This window comes from Heloderma suspectum, chromosome 6 (genome assembly GCF_057233095.1).
Source record: "Heloderma suspectum isolate Gila_16-S chromosome 6, 16-S_ref, whole genome shotgun sequence".
NCBI lineage: Eukaryota > Metazoa > Chordata > Lepidosauria > Squamata > Helodermatidae > Heloderma > Heloderma suspectum.
The window spans coordinates 64,438,203-64,451,191 of record NC_139463.1 but is presented as its reverse complement, the minus strand read 5'-3'; the positions used below and the strand labels follow the sequence as shown (position 1 = coordinate 64,451,191).

The 12,989-nt window shown below is 43.8% G+C and overlaps 1 protein-coding gene across 1 annotated transcript in view; it reads left to right on the top strand.

Annotated features, from left to right (window-relative positions):
• The window catches only part of KRT222 (keratin 222), a 26,384-nt gene extending 13,395 nt beyond the window's left edge, over positions 1 to 12,989 (top strand). Inside the window, exons 4-6 of the mRNA XM_084804596.1 lie at positions 2,715 to 2,794; positions 5,686 to 5,794; positions 8,121 to 12,989. Of these exons, the coding sequence (XP_084660722.1) occupies positions 2,715 to 2,794; positions 5,686 to 5,794; positions 8,121 to 8,334 (403 nt within the window). The 3' untranslated portion in view covers positions 8,335 to 12,989. The remainder of the gene's footprint in view (positions 1 to 2,714; positions 2,795 to 5,685; positions 5,795 to 8,120) is intronic.

Below are 12,989 nucleotides of genomic sequence, written 5' to 3'. Positions count from 1 at the left end.
TGCATAGAGAAGCGTTTTCAGCTTTTCTCCACTTTTTCCTGAAATTGGTTTTGGTCCGTCAGCGGCACACGAAGCCAAAAAAACAAGCCAAGGATGCACTACCTAAACCCCGGCTTTTCTTGCTTCACGTGCCGCTCACAGGCTAAAGCCGATTTCATCATGAAATCTTCATCAACCTCATAGGTGAAGCTCAGCGAATGAGAGAATTCTTCCCCACCCCTGTCAACACTCCCCTGCTCAGGGAAGCTTACTGGAAGCGCTGAATATAGTTTTACCCCTGTAGTTTACCCCACACACCTCTCCCCTCTCATCCAGCATTGGGGTGAATCCCCATCCTGTATCCTTGAGAGAAAGCAAACCTCAGTTCATCCTTCCCTAAATCCTAAACATAACTGTTAGCTGGGAGTAGGTCCCACTGCCCCCGTGACCCAGGTAAACATCCATTGGGAAAGACGGGATCCAGCTGAACTTTATAAATCCCCTACTTGAGACTGCATGGGAGCTAGATTTGCTTCTTACTGGGGAGTGAAACTTACTTCTGAGTAAACATGCACAGAAGGATGGGCAGCTTCACAGAGACCCTCAAAGGCTTACTTCTTAGTGGGGGGAGCAAAACTTACTTCTGAGTAAACATGCTCAGGGCACTTTTGGATGCAGGCTTTCTTTCCCAGTTTTTTCTCCCCTTCACCAGACTGTTAAAAGTTAAAAGAATGAAAAAGTTAGCCTTTTTCGTTCATAAATACTAGCCCCTGATTAAGTCATTCACAATCACATCCCCAGTTCCTTTATTCACAGCCCCACAATGGCTGTGTTTCGGCCCTTTAGCAGACTGCATTAAAACCTCCTTCGTTCAGAAATACTAGCCAGCTTCCCCTGTTGTGCATGTGATTTTCCTGCTTGTGTGTGTGTGTGTGGGAATGAGGAGGAGGCTTTCCTGCAGAAACAAGAGTTTGGAGCAGGGGAGGCAGCAGCTGCAGCAGTACTAATAATGATGATGCAGTGGCAGCGCCCCTAAGCCTGGGTGAAGTAAGGCTCAGTTTGCCCATCCCTACTTCCGATTAAGCATGATTACCCAGTGGTCAATGAATGAATATTCAAATGGAGAGGCAGCGACTGAGCAGTGTTAAGAAAAAGGGCTGGCAAAGGAATTCTCCCAACCCCTCTGCTCCTGTAGGCAGAGGGCAATGAGTTACTTCCAGGTAGACATTTAGCCCTCTGCTTTCCTCAGGCCCTCGCCCCACGTGACTCCCTTCCGCCGATCAGCGCCACGTCCACAAGCCTGCAGAGAAGTCAGCTGAGGTCACACAGAGTGCCAAATTGCACAGAAGCCACTGTGACTGAAAAAAATGTCACCAAATGAGTACGGAAAAAAAACACCCAGATTTAGGGCAAGAAATGCTGCGCTAACTACGTGTGTCATCTGACACGATCCTCTTGGGGGTGGAGTAGAGCCAAAGTAAAAGCCTCGTGTAGAATACCACCTAGATCTCTGGCAAATCCAAATGTTTATTAGCTGGGAAGTGGATCAAACGGTGCTCACTGGTTGCCAAATACATGTACTAACACCAAAGTACTCATGCCATGTTTCATTCAAGGTAACAGGCATGCTTTCTCTTACACAGAGATGCAATGACAAACCATGATTGGTTGCTACAAGAACTAGCTTGCATGAGCCTCATACTCATGTATTCTCCACTCCCATTTCCTCTCTCTTGCTCAAAAGAGAGAGAGCAAAACATTCTCTTCTTACTTTTGTATTAACTAAAGTTCCACGTTATATTGGAACTTGGAGAACTGTGGTTCATTCTAACTGTGGTTCATTAAAACAAACTAGAATCAAACCATGGTTTGATACCCTGGTTTGTTAACTATCTACAGTTAGAAATAACGGGAAACTATGGTGAGTTCAAAGTGAAAATGGAAGCTTTTGTTCCCCTCCTCTCATGTGCAGAGAAGAGGGGATGCAAACCAGAGGCTCATGCAATTCTCATAATGACAAACCACAGTTTGTCGTTACATCTCAACCCAACGATTGGCCCAGTTATTAACCCAAGATATTAATGAGCCTTGTGTCCACACCTATCAGCTATTCCCTCCTCAGTGTGCTGCAACTGAAGATTTCCTGAGTTAATTAACCATAGTTTCCTATTATGTCCATACTGGAAAACTATAGTCACCAGAATCAGAACAAACCTAGATCTGGAACCATGGTTTGAAGTTTATTTCAGATCAGCCTAGTAACTATAGCTTCTCAGTTCAGATATAGCATAAAACTATAGTTAATTAACCCAAGAAATCTTTGATCGTGGAACACCAAGAAGAGAGGAGAAAGGGGCCCACATGCTCAGGCATAATGCTTGTGTATATCTCAGCTTAATGAGCCAAGATACACTATTTCAGAACCACTGGGGAACTGTGTTTGAATGAAGGGCCGTAGACCCACAGGAAAAGTCAGTTGGGGGCTGCACCCAACGTGGGTAGAACCAATGGTTGGGAGACACCCCTTTTCTTGTATGTGGTCAGCACCAGACAGATAGAGGGTATAAGGCTGTTGCAAAGCAAACAAGTGCAATATAGACTTCACTGAGCATCGATAGATGTGTGCTCTAGCACAACCTATGGAGCTCACCCCCTGCACATGCTCATGGTTTCTGTCTACTTGGAAGACTTTAACCATAAAGAAGCCCATTCTTATACTTCCTTTTTCTTTCTAGGTTTCATAGTTCCACACGCCAAGAAAGAAAAGATGACAAAAAGCCTACAACCAGCCGAATAGCATTTATCTTGGCTTCACGTGAGTTTCCTTAAGAAAGGCATAAAAGGATAGTCCACAATTTAGGCAAGGCTTAATTTGAACTGGGACTCACAGGAGTTAAGGACAATAATCCACTGGAAAAATTTAAAAAACAGTTTCCAATTCTGGGATTTACAGTAACAAGGTGCAAAGTAATTTGCATATACACGCACTTCTTCTTTTTTTTACAACACTGTTCAGACTGTCCAATCCAAGCTGACCCTGCTAATCCCCCAGCCAGGGAATTCTCTACTAGGGATGGATGGACTCACTGGAGTCTGTGCTCAGCTGGTGCTCAAGCAGCTGCTGTTTGCCCACACTAGCACCTGGAGGGCTCAGTGAGCTGTCCAGGAGCGCGCTGCAGCTGCCCGGTCCTCCATGCGAGCCGCCATATTTTACACAAGATGGGGCTCTATATTTTCATTTATTTATTGTTGCGCACAGCATTAGAGGCCTCTAATGTTGTGGAAATGGCACTTTCCAGCCACCGTTGTGCGTAACAGTAAATATATGAAAATATAGAGCCCCATCTTGCGTAAAAGGGGCTCTGTATTTTCATATACTAGTAACTGGGATGGGAGGGGGAGAAAGCATTGATCCTTTGTCCTCCTCCCATCCCAGGCCAGCAACGCTGGGGCAGCGGTTTGATGGGAGGAGAACACCGAGAGGGGCTTCCCTTTCCTCCTCCTCTTCCCGTCAAGGCACTGCCTTCGCTGTAGCTGGGATGGGAGGGGAAGAAAGGATTGTTGTCGTCCCTCCGAGCTGTGTGCCCACAGCCACCTTGGAAACGGTGACTTGTTGGTTTTTGTAAATTAAATCTTGTGCACAATGGCCAGCCGGAAAGTGCCAGCCATTGTGCACAAGATTTGCTTTATGGAAAATAGCAAGCTGCCATTTTTACGTGTAATGGTGACTTGAGGACAGATGAGCGCTTGTGGGCAGGACCAGTAAGTCCCTGCAGTTCGTGCAGCTCCGTGGGCAGGGGTGGTGGCTCAGCAAGCTGCATCCAGGGGGCCAAATGGGGGGGAGTCCGTTGGACGCTTGCTAGTCGCAACATTCTCTACACACACACACACTTGACTTCTCTGAATCCCTTGAGATCAACTAGTCATTTTCTGGTTTGAAAAAGTCTATTTAATTATGGGTTGAAATAATAAAATCATAGAGTTGGAGGGGGCCTTGTAGGCCATCTAGGAGAACCCCCTGCTCCATGCAGGAAATCCAGGTTAGAGTATCCCCAACAGAAGGCTGTCTACCCTCTGCTTGAAGAGCTCTAGCGAGCCCACCAGCGCTCTAGGTAATTGGTTCCATTGTTGAACTGTTGTTACTATGAAGTTGTTTCTGCTAATGTTCAGTACTCTTGTAATGTAAGCCAGTTAGATCTAGTCCTGCCTTCTGGGGCAGCAGAAAATAAGTCTTTGCCCTCTTTGAACTGAAATTGAAATAATAAAACATACATCAACTTTGATGTAATTTTACTAGCGTAAGAGATGGCAATCATGTCACAAAGTGACATCTATGTGCAAACTATAAGCTCATCTTCCAGAAAGTGCTAGGCCTGAAAATATTTGTAAATAGATTCTCAGGTAGCTTCCCTGAGAGAATCTACGCGGCACCAGCTGTGCATCATCTGTCAACTCAGAGAAAACATAATCCAGCGAGTAATTACTTTATGAGCCCCCAGTTATTACTTTTATTAACCTTATTGTGCATATATTTTGTCCTCTTGACCCCACCCCCTTTATTAAATACAACCTGTCGTTTTAGCTTTGTTAAGCCTGCTACACACAGAATAAGTGAGTAGTGCATTGTTAGAATGGGCTGTACCACTCAAGACTGCAAGGAAAGTTTGAATTCATTAATATTATCTCCTGCTACAAAAATCCACCTGCAAGTAGAAAACTAGCACATCAGGATGAGACCTTGGCTAGACCCTTTCTCCTTAGGGTACTAGATTTCTCCATGCAGGAATTTTATGTTTTGTTTTTACATGAGGGAAAGACTTGACAGCTGAAAAAGTAAAGGACTCTCTCGCATGGCTGATTAGTGTACTGATGTAAATGTGCATCAAATATTAGGTCATTGTGTATGCTATCTTCATGTCAGTGGTAGGCCATTCCACATCTAGATCAGGGATGGGCATTGAGGCTTTACAGATGTTTGGTTATGCTGGCTAGGGTTGATGGAAATTGTAGGCCAAAATATCTGGAGGGCCCAAGTTGCCAACCCCTGTTCTAGATCAAACCAGAGTCTTTCGTTAAGTCCTTGATTTCACTCGTTTCAGTTCCCTAGCACCTTGTCTCAGTCTGTGAACCCTGCAGAAAGTGATTTCTTGGAACATAGGAAGCTGTCTTATAGTGAATCAGACCACTGGACCATCTAACTCAGTATTGTCTACATACAAAGCTTGTATTCTACCACTGAGTTATGGTCCTTCCCCTTCTCATATTCTTGTTCGTGTGGCAGGAAGCCAGTGCAACAAAGACCCCCAAAAGGGGTGTGTGTGTGTGTGTGTGTGTGTGTAGGGGGTGGAATTAGCAGTCTGCCTGCACCAATGACACATCAGGTTTATCTATCCTATGATCAATTGTACCCATTTAAAGAGGAACGGTGGGACACAGCACTGCTCATGAAACACTGCAACAGCACCATGGTATCAGTCAGACTAGGCAAATCAGTTGAACATTTGTTGAGTAACCGAGGTACACAGTGTGAGCTGCTGTACAGTCAGCCTTGAGGGTCAGAACGGTAATTTTCTGCCCTAAGAGGTATAAAAGGCAGGCAGTGAAAATAAGTTTGATGTGTGTGTTGCGGTACAGCCTACAGACAGGTGCCTGCTGCTGCGTAATGGCGAACATGATTATATCTTTGCATGTTTTTTATTTATATAGCAAGTGAGCTCAAGAAGCATGAGACTGAAAAAGTGGAAATACTGACAAAGCAAGCGGTCTTAAATGGAAGTGTTGCAAAGGAGAGCGCAGAAGCTCGTGGCACAATACAGTAAGTCAAACAGTGAAAAACATGGTGCACACACGGAGTAAGGACATATTCTCTAAGGCAGGTCCAGCCTAGGATGTTTTGTTGCCAAATAATACAGCCTCCACCTACTAATCAACAAAGGACACTATCCATCAGGGAGTTCTCCTGCACAAATGGAATGCAGTGAATGAAAAATGCAATAAGAGCTGTTAATTATGCCCCAAATCTGCCACTCAAGGTGCCCACGTCACGTTGGCTTGTAGCAGGGATGTTTCTGCTCTAAGATTCTGCCTGCATGTATTGATTTCGAACAACATGGGGCTTCCCAGGGTAGATATGTCTTACGCTCTGCCGTGGCGCAGCACATCAACTAACTTTTGCAGTTTGCTAATGTCTCAACTATAATAAACAACATGCAGCTTCCATGATCAGATTCCATTATGATGACCAACAGTGCCTGTTTGCTCAGAAGTCCCACTATGTTCAGTGGAGCTTATGCTGTAATAAGGATGTAAAGGATAGCAACCAAAAATATTAGAATATAAGAAGAGCCATGCTGGAGCAGAACAAGGTCCATCTAGTCCAGCATTCTGTTCACACACCGGCCAAACAGCTGCCCACAGGAAACTGCTAAAGGTATCACCAGAAATATTTAGCAAATTGGAATTAATACAAAGCACACAAAAGGAGTCTAAAAACTCAATGCTCCATGACTTAAATCGTGCAGAGCCTTAACTCAGTGTTGCTTAGCTCAACAGAATTGCTGTTTTGTCCTGAATAAGGCTGTGAAAGCAGATTCTCAAGGGCATCTGTTCTGTTTCCATGGTATGGAAGTCTGGGCAATCATTTTACTGGGGAGCACGTTAATAAGAACATAAAAAGAGCTGTGCTGGATCAGACCAAATGTCTGTCTAGTCCAGCATTCTGACTCCAGGTGCCTATGAGATGCCTACAAGCAGGTCATGAGTGCAACACCACCTTCCTTCTCATGTTCCCCAATAACTGGTATTCAGAGTCATACCGCCTCTGGTAGTGGAGGCAGCACCTAGCCATCAAGCCCACTTGCCACTGATAGCATTCTCCTCCAGGAATTTATTTAATCCCCTTTTAAAGCCATCCATGTTAGCAGCCATCATCTTGTGGTAGTGAATTCCACACTTTAACTATGTGCTGTGTGAAGAGGTCCTTCCTTTTCTCTGTCCTGAATCTCGCATCATTCAGCTTCATCGGATGACCCTGGGCTCTAGTATGTAGGGGTGTACAAAACCCCACTTACCTTGCTCTGCTGGGGTCTGCGGGCAGGGGAGGCGATCCGGTCCTCCACCCAGAATCCTCAACGGAGGGGAGGCGATCCATTCCTCCCCCCCAGAATCCTCCCCGGCTGGCTCCGCTCCTCAGCATGTCCGTGGAGCCACCAGCCAGGCCGATCCGCAGCCGGGCTGCTGTGGACGCAAATGGTGCCCTGCGTAGGGGACGCCATTTGCGTCACTGCTGTAGCCGTGATAGGCTATGTAAAGATTTACGTAGCCTATCACAGCTAAAGCGGGGGTGCAAATGGCATAGGGGACGCCATTTGCGTCCCCGCTTTAGCTGTGATAGGCTACGTAAATATTTACGTAGCCTATCACGGCTACAGCAGCGATGCAAATGGCATAGCGGACACCATTTGCGTCCCTGCTTTAGCCGTGATAGGCTACATAAATATTTACGTAGCCTATCACGGCTACAGCAGCGATGCAAATGGCGTAGCGGACACCATCTGCGTTCCTGCTTTATTGGATGCCATTCGCGGCCACACATTGGAGCAGCGGCCAGCAGAGGCCGGATCCGGACCGCTGGAGGCAGGTAGGATCCGGTCCGTGGGGACTTCACGGGGTGGTGGGGGGTATTGTTCCGTTCCGCCACATTCTAAAGAATCCGACCTCACTGGAGTCTGTGGCAGAATTGTCCGCCATCCCTGCTAGTATGATCTAGTATGATGAAAGAGGGAGAAAAACCTCTCCCTATGCACTTTCTCCACACCATGCATAATTTTATGCACCTCTATCATGCCCCCCGTAACCTTTTTCTAAACTAAAAGGCTCCAAAAGGCTTGTTTTCCATAAGGTCAGTGATGCCATACTGATTTCCTTTTATTTTAGAAGAGAAGTGCATAAAAGTTACACCTTCCCAATATATTTCGTAGAAATATAGCTATTTAAAAGACCCAACAGCCTTTTGTTTCAGTTGACTAAACGTATCTCCTTGTGTGGTCAGGTCATGCCACTTTTGATCACTTTATGGAATCCTAGCTTGAGGACATGCTTTGTGTTAATACGTGTGTATAATACTTAATTTATTGTTTCAGGACAGAAAAAGTCGATGAAGTGATTAAAGAATGGGAAGGCTCTTTCTTTAAGGACAACCCTCGCTTAAGGAAAAAATCAGTTTCTTTGCGCTTTGATCTCCACTTGGCAGCTGCAGATGAAGGCTGTTTACAGACTAAACAGACAAGCCTACCTGATATTGAGGTGAGATTGGTTATGAGGAGGTCTTGTAGCATCCCATCCATCAAAACTTAAATCAGCTTCAAACTAACCCAAAGATTATTCATGAATGGGTTTCAGAAATAAATGTTAGTACAGACCTAGATGGACTACATGATTGCCTCCTGTCTGTCAAAATTAGGAGTATAGCCTTTCAACTAATATATATTCCTATGAACCAGTGTTATTGTGAAGATATTAGAGAAGGTTAAGGACATTGCACTAAGAAACAGAATGCCTGTTAGATTATTATGTGCTTGCTGAAGTACTTTATTTTCTCATTTATTTTTCTTCAAAGAAGTTTTCTTGGCTTTTAGAATTTTAATAAGCACTTAAAAATGTAATAGGTTCAAAGACCTGTATTTGCAGAACAGAACATCTCCATCTAAAAGGATTTACTCTAGCATAGGATTATGACTGATGTAACTGCCTTTGGCTATTTGTATCAGCATCATAATTAACATGCAAGTAGTTGCTGTTTCTCTCCTAGCGAGGGGGCACGTATGCCTCAAACCGTCTAATTCCAAAGTAGTCCAACTAACGTCCTTGTGATGCTTTGCAGAAAGCACTTCATGACCACAGCAAGACTTATGCGCACTGTTGCCTGTTCTATCAGAACTGGCCAATAATTGTGCACTTATCCAAGAATCTGTGTACCAGTAAAGGGCTGGATGTGCCTGATCTCGTCTGATCTCGGAAGCTAAGCAGGGTCAGCCCTGGTTAGTACTTGGATGGGACACCCACCTGGGAATCAGGCTTTCTGCATTGAGCAGGGGGTTGGACTCGATGGTCTCGTAGGCCCCTTCCAACCCTATGATTCTATGACCGTAGTTGGATTTCTTCCAAAAGGATCTATGCTAATATTTCCAAGCCTTCTTTTAAAACACATTTTAAACCATAACTTGCTATGTGCTGATATCAGCACTTATGAAATCCTGGTAGATTTCACCTGTAGCCAAGGTGAGGCTACAGCCCAAGTAATAATTTAACCAATAGGAAGATGTTCAAACTGCCCATGGCTGCTAACTATCATTGCTCCAACTGGCTTCTGTTTGGTGATCATGGCATCATCAGGCCATGAGAATATGGCATCAGAAAGGTATGTGAGCTATCCATTGACCTGGTTCACACGAAGCAGCAAACCATGGTGGATTGTCACCCTTGTTGGTTTCAGGGTGGCTTGTTATGACGTCCGAACCCGGAATGGTTTCCTCAGCATAGTTTGTTAACCATGCACAAGTCACCCTGAGAACCCATGGCTTGTTGCTGGGTTGTTCAGGATAGTTTGTTGTGATGTCTGAACCCAGCAGAGTGGCTTGTGCATATTTTGTCGGAAAGGCCTAGAGAGAGCGGCAAAAACCAGCTGCCCCTCGCAGTGCCCTTCACCCCTCCTCCTCCAGCTCCTTCCTCCTCTGGCTTGGCAGTTCGTTTGACAGCAACCAGCTTTATCCACTTGTGAGATGAGTTATCACTGCTATGTGTGGGCTTCATCATGCAGTTTTTATCCTGCGATTGAGATTGCTCCTTCACGGAAGTTTGCGGGTTCTTTACATGATGCTGTGACCCTGCCATGACCCTCCTTCACTAAACGCCCTTTGTTCCGTTTTTAAATAGATAATGAGCTATCAAATTACCCCGCTTGTGTTCCGCTTCAGTTTCCTCCATGAAAAGAGTTAAAGTGGAGCGAAATCAATGAAAGATAATGGAAGACTCAGCTACGGGGAAAAGGGGTGGGGGGGAAGGAAGCACATGTAAAAGGAGTCAGTGGTGATCCTGCATTTAAAACAGAAGCAGAAAGCCCCATTTTAAATGCAAGATTTTAGGCTGGTGTAGAAACGCCCTGTGTATGTGTGATTCATGCTGAAGGTTAAAAAAGGGGGAAAAAAAACTTTTTTGTTCTTTTTTTAACCATTCCTTGCGGTGGGGGGGATTTCAGTATGCAGGCAGAAGGGGGGAAAGCTTAAATCCCCCCCTCCCAAATTGCAATAGTCCTGAACTGGGGCTCCACGTGTTTACCCAGAGGTAAGTCACTCACACATATACATAGAGCTGTGCTAGGAAAAGGAAGTTGCTCCATCACTGCCTGCAGAGAGCAGCCAAGGACGCTTTTGTAAGTTTTAAAGGAAGAAAATAAATAAAACCCTCAGCCACGTCATCCTAGAAAATAAGGTAAGCGCCCCCCCACCCCCACCCCGCGAAGATATGGCATATGTATGTCAACACAGGTGCTTTGCAAGGCAAGAAATAGACGGGGAGAATCTTTTCACAGCAGGAATTCTGAGAGTAGGCGGGAGGGCGAAGGGGGAAACAAACCATGGCAAGCCGGCAAGTGCCCAACTGTCTGTTAGCAGCATGGCTTAGTGAGCAATTAACCAACCCACCATTGCTTGTTTTCAGCATGGCTTAGCGTGACATGTGAACTGGCCTAGAATGTGGGCCATAACAAATGACCTGTTTAGCATATTTCTTGCTACCCGTCATTGTGACTTTGAGTTTATCCAAGGAAAAGTTGTCCTTGAAAGGAAATTGTTCAAAGAGTTTTGTTTTTCAAAATATTTTCATACGTTTATACTTTACTTAGACTTTTAGCCTTTTCCCCAAAGGCTTGGGGTGGTTTATTCATTTTGCAGTGTCTTCCCACACACATCTGTAATCTCAATGGATTGAAATCCTGGTTTCCTTGAAGCTAATAGGAAAACTCTTGACTTCACAACACCCAGAGCTTCAACAGCAATTTTGTGGTTATTACAATAGCCAGGATAAAGATATTTCAAATATAAAATATTAATGTACAATGTCTGTGCCTATACCATATGGCAGCTATTTCAAACCTAATGCCCTCGAGATGTTTTAGACTTCAGCTCCCATCAGCCAGCATGGCTAGTGGTCAGGAATGCTGGGAGTTGTAGTCTAAAACATCTGGAGGGCACCAGGTTGAAGAAGACTGCCATATGGTCTACTATCATAACAACTGGAAACATCGTATCCACAGTTGATCGAATGAGACTAAAAAGGGCTACAAGTTGAAGCCAAAATTGTGCTCAAGTCTTACAGCATCTTGTTATGGTAAACCAACCAGGGAGAAACTAGATTTTTTTACATTTGTGCTCCATCATGCCAATTCAGCAACCACTACCTGTGCACACACAGTTACAAGCCAAATAAATTACAAAACCTATTCTTAAAAGTCTAATTTATTGCCTGGTGAATAGGCTACTGCCTATAGGAACTCATATTACAACTAGCCATTTAGAGGGGGATGGGTTCTTGTCTTCCTTCAAAAGCTGCCCTTACCAGAATTTTCCTGTGATATCGGATTGGTTTTCTTCTACATTTGAATGCTCTATTAACTTCCAGACTAATTGGCATTCTTAGCATCACTCTACTTGTGAAAGCACCCTTCGTTCACATAGACATTAGAGAAATCAAATCATTTTCTCCCCATTGGTCAAACGTGTCTGTTACACATTACACATTCTATTTATACAATGCATAGAATGGTAGATTATCTGAATCTTTAGTCTGGAATGCTAGCGATCGTAGTTATCTATAGCCCAGGATCCAAAGAATGGCACAACTAATTAGCACATCTGGGGTGGCTTTGGACATGTTTTTCTTGAACAATTCGGCAAGCTGAATGGCAAACTGAGGTGAGTTTCAAAAGCTATCTGTAACAAGGCACGGGGGACTGCTGTTCAGACATTAAGAAAAATCCTACTGGGTGCATACTAGCCTTTGGCCATGCCTAAAATTGTTCTTTGGGTGCTGGCCATAGTCCCCTTTTCATAATATTTGCTTTATATAAAGGAAGGGGGGGAATCTTTTATTCCCTAATCCAGGACAGCATGACTTTTCTTGAAAAGGTGAAGTCATGGGAAAAGGTGGAGGAGAGAAGCATAATACAAACTCACAACCTCCTGTGTTCATAGCAATCATCCCAGAGATTCATTGGATTTTTTGTCGCAGCCCAGGTACGTCATCTATGTTCTTACCACCCTGGAAATGCAAAGCAGCATCCAACATTTTTAGAAAAGAGTGTACATTTTTCTTTCCATGCTGCAGATAGTAAATTCTTGTCTTTAAAAAACTATAAAATGAAACTTGAAAACAGGCATTTGGGTTTTAAAAATGACCTTATGATGAAATTAATGTGTGTGTGTTTCAGTGATTTTTTTAATGATTAGAAAAAACTACAATTTGACACTATATCTTGGAGAATCAGGTTCAGATTCTTTATTTAGTCCCTCAATAGCATGCAATAATTTTGCTGGAGTGTCAACAGTTGCCTTATCACATATGGCATGCAGAAGAAAAAAAATGACACAGCAAGTTCCATGCTGCATTTAGTTAACTAACTTCCAACTTTTAACAACATATAAAAGAATCATTTCTACTGCAGGTTCTTGTTCTATAACTTAAAATAGTATGCTAGCTGTTGACGTTTGATAAATAAACTCTGATCTAGCATTGTTAATATTTGATTACTTGGCATTCTGAATGTAAAACTGTCTTATGAATTACTCTGCAGCTTTTTCCTTATTTGTTGGAACTTAATTTGTACTTTTTGCAACACTGGAATTTCAAAAAGGAGACTTAAAAACTACTTTTGAGCATTAAAAAAAACTATGGGGATATGAATTTATCCAAGTAAATGACACCACTGTAATGCAGATAATAAAACTAAGCCTGAC